Below are 9537 nucleotides of genomic sequence, written 5' to 3'. Positions count from 1 at the left end.
ATATAGGACTTTTCAGAGCAGAAAATACCTCCAACACATGTCAGGAAATATTTGTTCCCTAAATCAAGAGAATGCAGTGTTTTGGGAGAAAAATCAAGCTTTATTTATTTTCTAAATTAAAAAAGAAAATTTAAAAAAGCCTGAGAACAGGTGAATGAAATTCTTTTGAATGTTTGTTCTCTGCAGCTTAATTCAGAAGTCTGAATCCTCATTGCTGGTAATGGTTGATGAGTGAGATGAAACCACCTCAGAAGAATTTTATAAAGACTGTGGTAGAGAGTGAGGTACTACAAGTTCGAGCTTGATGAAAGCTAGCAGTGTCAGAATATGATTAGACATTTGATTTAGGGAGTTTCAAGGAGAACCAGGTCTAGACTGAGAAGAAGAAAGGCATTACAGACACAATAGCACATTGCACAAAAGTCAGTTTGGACATTCTTTAATGCTATTAGATATTCTGAACTGGTCAGGAAATATAAAAAACAGAAACCAGGCTCTGAACCTTCCATGGGAACCAACCATTATTCTCTCTTGTGTTCATTGAAACCTCCCTGTCAGGTTTCAATGGGGCACAGCTAGGTCTTTTCCAAGTGAGAAAAAATAGGACAGAAAAAAATGAAAGGAAGCAGAAGAAGTCTCTTTTATTCAGAATAATGTCTTCTTTTTACACTACTATGAGTGGAAGAAGGAGAATTTCCCTTCCCAGACGTGATGACAGTGGGAGAAGTAGGTCCATACCCCTGGCTCTCCGCTCAGCCTAGACAGGACGAGTTACAATGTGTTACATATTGCCCATTGGATACACAGAGTGCACAGCGTCACAGCCAGCCCAGACATGCAGCCCTCACATTTGGAAAGGGTGACGGTGCTGAGAGCACCAGCAGCTATTCCTGCCAGGCTTCCTCGCCCTCGTGCTGGCGCATGGTCTCTGTGATCCAGTCCAGGTACCGCACCACCTTGGTGTAGAGGCCGAAGGTGCCACACTTTGGCCCCCAGGAGATGAGCCCTGCCACGTAGTACCGGGTGGCATTCAGAGGGTCCTGGATGGCATAGGCCCCACCACTGTCCCCCTGGCAGCTGTCCTTGCCACCGCCAGCACAGATCATATTGTCCGTGAATACGTAAACGACGGAGCCATCGAAGCCGTCTGGTTTCACAGACCGGCACTTGTCCATGCTCACCACGGGAATCTGGGCCTTCAAAAGATCAGCAGGGAGCTTTCCTTTCTCCTTCCTGCCCCATCCAGCAATGTAGCCCAGAGTCCCTTCTTCCAGCTCGTATTCAGGAGATTTACCAGGAAGGCAGATGGGTGAGATGTCTGGACCCATTTTCACGGGATTCCTCAGCTTCAGCAGCGCAATATCATTATCAAAATCGACCCTGCTTTCTGCAGGCTCCTCCTTCCAACCAGGATGGATGAAAGAAGCTTCTGGGATAAGCTTTTCAGCTTCCTGTGTCAGGAAATCTCTACGAACATTGATTACCCCAGCATACATGGTGGGCTTGTCGTACCCCTCCAGCACGTGAGCTGCAGTCATCACCCATCTGTCAGAGATGAGCACTCCACTGGCTCTGGGGTTATTGAAATACACCTGCCACGGAAAGTTCCCCTTTTCTGCACGAGTGCCTCCGAAAATCCTCCCTGTGTCTCGGATGGGATTGCTAGGCACCCCACAGACTAGAAAGAAGAGAAAGAAAAACAGGAGAAAGACAAGATGGGAGAATTGGCAGTTACAAACTGGGGGTTCTTTAGTACTGCTAAAAAGCCCACAGTCCCCTCCTTCCTGCGTCCTCTAAATAACTTTGGAATCTGAGTAACCATGTTTATATTTTATGCCACAGACCTTGCAAATAGTATTTACCGGAGAAATCAAAGAAAATTCTAGAAGAAATACCATCAGCACTCAATTTAGATTTAAAATGATCATTCTCAAATTCAGTTTTCTGGAAAGCAGCTGTCACCTTGACAGTGTTAGGTATATCAAAGCTCACAATTTATTCACCTTCTAGGTTTTTTTCTTTGCTGAATTATGCTCTTTAGATGAAGTCTTTGAAAAAATACTTACTTCTTATAAATATGACACTGCTCTTTAAATATATATCTTTTTTGTATGGTTGGGGTTTTTTGGTGGTGGTGGTTTTTTGTTGTCTTTTTTTGTTTGATTTGTTTTCATTTTGGTTTTGCTTTCTGTGAACTCCAGATACTCTCAGGTTAAGGGTTAAGGTTTGTCACTGATGTTTTACCATTTTGCCTCTCCATTCTATAAGTATGTAAAATCTTAAGCAGTAGGGGATCTTATCTGGGGGTCTTCTGAGTGCAAAGATGCTCCATGCTTTTTTGAGCAAAATGCTCAGTAACATTTTGGAGAATGTTAGTAATGAGGATATAAATAAGACTGGTCATTCTGACATTGTTAGGAAGCTGATTTCTTATCACACTGTCTTGTTTGCATTGAATCCTTAGTCAGAAAATCACAGATTAAGGAACTATAGCCAGCAGATAGCTTCTAATTTGCATGAAGCAGAATTTGTTAAAGAATTTCACATAATCATGGGAAGATTTATGCTGGAAGGTACTTCTCAGTGCATTTAGCTCAACCTATTCTTCCCTAACTGCCCTCCCCCTGCCTTCTAACTCCAGAGTCAGGCTACTCAGGGGCTTTGACAGGTAACTTCTGCTCATCTCCCAGGGTAGTGATTAGCCAGCCTCTCTGGACAGCAGTTCCAGTGCTCTGGGGGAGCATTTTTCCTTAGATACAATCAGAATTTTCTTTATTGCAACCTGAGCCTGTCATTGCCTTTTATTGCTGTGTCCCACTGAGAAGAATTTCGCTTCATGTTCTTTGTTGCCTCCTCTTGGGTAGTAAATTCCCTGAGCTTTATCTTTCAGTTTGCCTTTCTTACTGTGTACTTGTATAATCCAAACCACTGTCTAAGCTGTGACTGGACTTTTAAGAGAGTTGAATCTCCTCCACCTGGATCTTATACTTTGCCAATGAGGATCTGGGGCTTTGAAGGGGTGAACAGTCATCATGTACAGCAAGGGCAAGTCATGCTGCCTTTTCTATGAGGGTAAACTGAGCAGTACACAGGGTTTAAAATTCTCTCTATCAGCTAGAAGTTAAGAAAAGAAACATACAGAGGTGAAAGAAGCAGTGTTCTTCATATGCTGCATGCACGTAGAGTATTTGGTAGTACCTGGGACACATTTTGGTAGCTTTGTTCCCATCCCTTCATTGACCCATTCTCCACTGGCTGAGCACCGATATACCGCTGGGAAAACAAGAGAGAAAAAAAGAATTCCATAAGGACACAGTCAAGATAAACACAGGGTAAATAACACTAATGTACATGATATATCAACATTCTTATTTGCAAAGCAAGCACAGCTTGGTAAACATTGCTGTTATCTCCCTACCAGGGTGCTTCTATGCCTTTTTGGGAGAAGCCTCATTCAACAGATTTCTTGAGTCTTTTACTTTTCTACCAGAACTCTGTGTTACACGTGACAAAAGCCTGCATGGTTTACTCACAAGGCGAACAGAGAGAGGACTTGCTAATGAATTTAAGGTCAACAGCCCAGACATTATTGGAGTATATTAAACACAGAGGCAACACTAAACTACTGCCTGCAACCCCACACCAGTCTTGACCTGATAGCACAAAATCCCAGCCCCATGGCGGTGCCAGAAGCACTTCTTGGGCCTTTAACCCAAGGAATATGACTGTGCAGCAGAGGCAATGCTCACCATGCCCTTTGTTTTCCAGGGTGTAGTAGGGTGCCTCACACTCATAGCGGACAGCAGCTGTGTACAGAGGCTCCTGGAGCTCAGAGATGTATGAGGCTTGGGCGTTGTCAACATTGGGAGGATCACCACAGTTCACAGCTGTAGAGAACAAAAAGGATCAAACACAACCAAAGGAGCACCCTCACTCAACAATGTGATTATTTTGTATGACAGGGAACTACTCAGCTTCTCTAATCCCTGTACAGTCATGGGAGCTCATTTTCTCTGTTCCTTCAGCATGCTCACATCCCAGTATTTCAGCATCCTCCTAATCCGAAGATACAGTGGATCTAGGGCCTAAACACTCATTCCAATTCCCTTCGCACAATACAGACACAGGTCACTTACGAACACAGCTCAAGTGCGAGTTGCTCCATTCACCATTTTCCTCACAGCTGGAGACAAAACTTGTGATGCTATCTCGTTGCTAGGAAATAAAACATATGATCCATGTAAGTTTCTGGACATGAAATACATCTGACACAGGTGCTCCAGTGGAGGGGACTCAAAATGCTGCAGTGGCTGGAAGAGGATTCCTATTATTACTGCTATGTTGAAAACCTTGGGTTCCCAAAAGTACTCAGGACCCCTGATGGGAATGGCCTCTAGATGTTGCTGAGCAGGCCAGAGAGGACACATGGTTTTTTTATTTCACTTACAGTCACAATTTCGTAGCCTTCCACACAGGTCACCTTCACAATGTCCTTTAAGATATATCTGTCCTTCTTTGGTTCAAGTACAGAGTTGGAGATGACACTCATGGGACAGGTTACAGCTTTGAAAAGATAGATGGAAATCAGTGGTGAACTGGTTCAAGATTCACTCTCTTTCCAGCTCCCAAGCTCTTTCTCCCCAGTGATGTTCTTCCCCAGTAAGCAGGCATACCCTTACTCAGTACCAGTAGCTGTGAACATGTTAACATGTTGTTGTGCCACAAATGTGACCTGGGACAAATTCTGTCCCTAACTCATCAGCAGTGACCACATTCCCAAGGGTATACTCACGGTCCCCATAGTAGCGTATTTTCCAGCCTCTGTGTTGTATGCCCTGGTCTGTCTGGAAGATTATGTCAAGAATGTTGTTGCTGGTTTTGATTTCAGAAGGACCTGGGAATTTGCTGCCACAATAGGGACCAAAACGCTGTTTTCCAGAGACAATCTGTGAAAATGCCAAACAAGATTAAATGAGAAATGCCAAATGTACTGAGAGAGCAATTAAAACACACACTCAATGCATATATATTCAAAGGTATTCCCACAATCTCCAAAAGACAACATAACTGAAAATAAAGTTAAGCAGCACCAAAGTGTTCTGAATATGAGGAGATGGATGGGAGACTCAGAGCACCCTGACCCCTAAGCTCCCTGGGCTGCACACCTACAGTGAGGCTGTCGTGGCAGATCCCGTTGGAGTCGGGGGGCTCCAGGTCAAAGTTGCCGCTGCGAATGCTCAGCACCACGGAGTAGCCCGGGCTCAGAGCCACTCGGTAGTCACAGCGAGAGTTCTCCGGGTACTCGCTGGGATAGTTGGGGCTGGCAATCTCCCCTGTTGGCTCAGTGAAGACATTCCCACTGCAGTTCACTAGGATTGAGGAAGGAACACAAGTAGGATTCAGAAAGGAAATGGTCCATGTGTGCACATGACAAGCTCTCCCTCTTCCACCACATTCCCAGTCTGCCCAGCTGCAATAACTTGCAATAACCATGGCGCAACATTGTATCTTCCCCAGGAACTGAAGCTAGGGCCACTCTCTATCCAGTTAGCCACGGACTTTAATTCCTTTTTACCCTCCTCCTGAGATTTAGGTTTCCTTTCCTCATTCTCAGGTTCTCATATTACACTCCTTTCAACATGCACCGTTTGTGATCTTGCAGCTTTTTGGTTCAAGCCAAGCAGGCCCTTGGTGATTTTTTTGTCCTTATGGAACTTCCCTGTTTTGTCAGATATTTAAAGATTCACAGATAGCAGTATGCTAAGAAGGGTTTCCATCATAGTCTTTAAAGAAGGTTGTTCAGTAGTTTCTTATTTCTCCTGACACAGAAATAGAATTGTTAAGAATACATTAATAGAAATTCCTCAAACCACTGTCTACTGCAGCTCAGATTTGCACTGGGATGGGTTTTTTCTCCCAAAATATACCTGTCACAAATGGCTGAGAAGATTGATAAAGTCTTCCAAGCACAATATCTCACTTGGTCTAAATGAATTCTTGATGTTGATCACAGGTCTTGCACATCTCTTACCTCCACAAGTTTTGTTATCTTCATAGAGGAAATAATCTGGTGGACAGCTGCAGAAGTAACCTCCAATATAATTATTACAGTAATGACTGCAGGGTTCATCCACAAAATCCATGCATTCATCCAAGTCTGCAAGTGTGAAAAGATGAATCAGCCAAATTAGGAGAGGGGCCTGAGGGAAGGAGATATTGAAGCAAACACTAGTGGACAACAAGGAAAAGTATTTATACTGGCCATACTGGAATGCAGCTCTCTCTGCTAGGATCTCTTTAAATAAGGCATTTCTGTAAGAAAAACCCTTCCTGTCACCTTTCCTCCCAGCCTGGAAACTACAGAGATTCAGAGGAGGCTGTTTTAACCTTACCCACTGCCACATAGTAGGCAGCAAAACCAGTGAAACGCTCCTCATTGGAAAAGTCTGATTGGAATCTCATAGTGAGGCTGTTGTAAGGGACACGAAATTCCTCCACAATCCTGGAGCCAGGGGCATGAGGTTTCTTCTGCCCACAAAGCACGCCTTCGACATAGCCACCAGACAGGATCTGCAGAAGAATTCAGAGACAGCTCACCTCACTACTGCAACATCTGGAATTACCAGCACTTGAGTCTTTCAGCTTTTAGTGCTCAGGTGCAGCCAAGTGGAGCCCCTGGACAGCCAGTTTCATGATGTTCATAAGACACTTGAAGAGTGTTCCTCCTACTGTCTTCCTAGTGAAATACTTGCCTTAACTTCTCAGATACAAATTAATCCACAGTGTTTGCTGTTAACATCCTTTCTTCAGGCCCCCTTTTTCTGTCCAAAAAAAATCACCAAAACGCTATTTCAAAGCAGTAAAACCAACCATGACAGTCCACAGAGCAGCCTAACAGGCTCATTGGTTTGGTGCAAAAGGACACAGGTTACTACAGAGCACACTCATCCTCCTGTCCCACCTTGGTCCTCCTCAAAGGTGTCCTGGTGCTGCACTTGACCTTACCGCCCCTGTTCACACAGAGCTAAGGCAGGACAGGATGGTCGTGTTTCTGTCTGTTTGTGTGGAAGTGCTTGATCTTTTGTGCCTTGTGGGACAACATAGAGCACAGCTGGCTCCAAGAAATCTGTGGTACATGGATCATAAAAAAACTGTGGTGCAAGGGACCACAGCACCTCATCTGAGTGGCCACTATCCCTACACAGATAGATTGTTTTTAACCTTCATCCTTTCCAATCAATTTCTGTTTGCAATAAGTCATCTATGTCCACTCATTGATTTCTGTTTGCAATAAATCATCTGCATCCATTCATTGATTAATTTCAAATAATTTCTGGCACAGACAACTATTGCCCTAAGAAAATGGTCTTTTTACACCTACACTTCAATGGCAAGAATATGCACTGCCACACAGAGATGTGTCAGTGATGGCTAAGAAGACTTTTCCTAAGAATATGGAGAAACATGGGATGGGGGGCAGAAATGGGACACTCAATTGGCAGCCAACACTTATGAGGTTATAAAACAAACCTGAGCTGATTTCATGGCTGCTAGTGGAGACACAACCAGCCATTTGGACTTCTTGGAGCTCAGAACAGGAAGGCTGTGCATAACTCCTCTCCCAGCTCTGAGCTGTGTGCACAGCTTTGCTGTTCTGTGCTCTAAGCTGCCTTCTTGTCTTTTTCTCACTCAAGGACACAGACAGTACCTTCACAAAGTCATATTCGCAGTCCTGTGATGGTTCGAGATCCAGATGTGTGAAATAGAGGTGAATGCCATATCCCAAAGGCACCTGGATGTGCCAGGTTTCGTTGGCATAATTGGGATACGCCTGAGGATAATTGGGTGACAAGATCTCTCCATACATAGAGGCTGCCTCAGCCCAGACAGGGAGACAGAAGAGGATCAGGGACCTGAGGAAAGAGAAGCGAAGGTGACATGGTAGCAGTGTTCTCCATTTTCATGTGTGCAGAGCCCCAGTGAACAGTCAGACTTTGGCTGCACATGGCATGCAGCAGAGCTCCTGGCTCCTGAGTTTCAAAGGCCAGTGCTGTGGCTGTATGGGGCTTGTCCTTCTCCTGCAGCTTTTCTGGAGGTTATTTGCACTATAGATACATTAAGATTTGAAAATCAGTAGAGTCTTACAGGGCAAATACATGATTTATAGAATAAAATTACTAATAAACCTTGAGGTTTAATAACTCACCACATCTTGGAAAAGCAGTTCTTCCTTTCTGAAAACCTTCAGGAATTGAACTTTGGAGTTATGCTCTGGGACAAAAAACTGTGATTGGTTAATGTTGCCTGTATGTTTGTGTGTCTGCTAAGCAGGTTGAAAACTCTAAACCCCCACCCTGGAGAGACTAGGTTAAGGTTTTGCCTGAAAAGCAACTTTATATCTCTGGCCCTTCCTGCACAGAGCAAACCCAAGCATCAAGAAGGGAGGCTGAGATCCACAAGGACAAAATCTCTGTCTTGATACTCACCAGTGCTCTCTCATTGTGACCACCAGTGAATCCAGATAGCACGCTGGTGCAGAGCAAGTTAAGACAGAGAACACATCCCCCCAGGAGCACCCAGTCCGTTCTTCCCAGCACCTCAAAAATCATGCTAAGACCTTGGAAGAACCTTGTCCTCACTCTTCTAGCTGTCAGAAAACGACACTGGGGAATATCCTCCTCTCTCATTTATAATGCCTGCAAAATTTACCTTTTCTCCATAGTTCACGTCTGGTTTCCTTGTCTCTTCTCTTTTCTTTCTCTGCTTTTTCTTCCTGTGCGCACCCTCCTCCAAAAGCACCCAAACCCGAGTTTTGGGAAGGGAGCTCTAATTCTCAATATCGCAGCACCCTCTATCTGTGGGATGCGGCTTCCCAGCCCTCCCTCTAGCGTGAGATGCTGGCTTTGAAAGCTCTCAGCAGGAAGGGGAATTTCCAGAAAGACTTGCACAATCCTCTTGGCTGAAGTTGCCGTAGGGAGCGCACCAGTCTGGCTGTATTTTCGGGAAATCAGGTGACTTTGGGGAAAAGGGAGGGGAATAGAGTTTTCGACTGCCTTCCCTCTCCTCTTCGTTCCCCTCCCTTTTTTAAAGTTGTGAACAACATCCAAAGGGTGTATAAAAGGGAGAGTCCAATGTTTCTGCACAGAAAACCCTGTTTGATCATCATGTCCAGAGACTGGTGCAATTCAGTCTTACTGCAACCTGATGGCCACAGGGCTGCTGCTATTGCTCCTCATGGGATGCTTCAGAGATCCCTTTTTAGGGAAAAAATAAGGACAAAGTAGTGGCCTATTCAACGCTGTGCCTCTCTGAGGCTACCAGCAGGAGGACATATGGTTTTGCTGGGTTCAGTATGGGGACGCATTTAGGACTAGGAACACATAACTACATTTTTGTTTTCCAAGTGAGCTTTGTGTAAGAAAGAGCACGTTCATCATGTTCATGTTCATCAGACATGCCCTGCAGCAAGTTAGATGCAAGACACTTGCAGAAAGGAGTTCAAAGACTTACACCAGGTAGGACCAGCCCAGCCACTGC

General features: G+C 44.6%; 1 protein-coding gene across 2 annotated transcripts; it reads right to left on the bottom strand.

Annotated features, from left to right (window-relative positions):
• Positions 1-423: 423 nt before the first annotated feature.
• C1S (complement C1s) lies at positions 424-8912 on the bottom strand. Of its 2 annotated transcripts, XM_064723813.1 has the most exons (12): positions 8710-8879; positions 8207-8271; positions 7709-7913; positions 6393-6570; positions 6032-6157; positions 5170-5369; positions 4793-4946; positions 4448-4563; positions 4137-4215; positions 3750-3887; positions 3199-3273; positions 424-1678 (listed from the first exon to the last, which is right to left on the bottom strand). In XM_064723813.1, exons 2-12 carry the CDS (start codon positions 8209-8211, stop codon positions 885-887), a joined length of 2070 nt encoding a protein of 689 aa, XP_064579883.1. In that variant the 5' UTR covers positions 8212-8271; positions 8710-8879; the 3' UTR covers positions 424-884. The 2 variants fall into 2 exon arrangements, with proteins under 2 accessions (XP_064579883.1, XP_064579874.1); XM_064723804.1 differs by lacking the exon at positions 8207-8271 and having other exon boundaries at positions 8710-8912.
• Between the last annotated feature and the right edge of the window lie 625 nt (positions 8913-9537).

This window comes from Zonotrichia leucophrys, chromosome 1 (assembly GCF_028769735.1).
Source record: "Zonotrichia leucophrys gambelii isolate GWCS_2022_RI chromosome 1, RI_Zleu_2.0, whole genome shotgun sequence".
In the NCBI taxonomy this organism is placed as follows: Eukaryota; Metazoa; Chordata; class Aves; order Passeriformes; family Passerellidae; genus Zonotrichia; species Zonotrichia leucophrys.
Note: the sequence above shows the minus strand (reverse complement) of the source record. Positions and strands in the feature narration are given on the sequence as shown.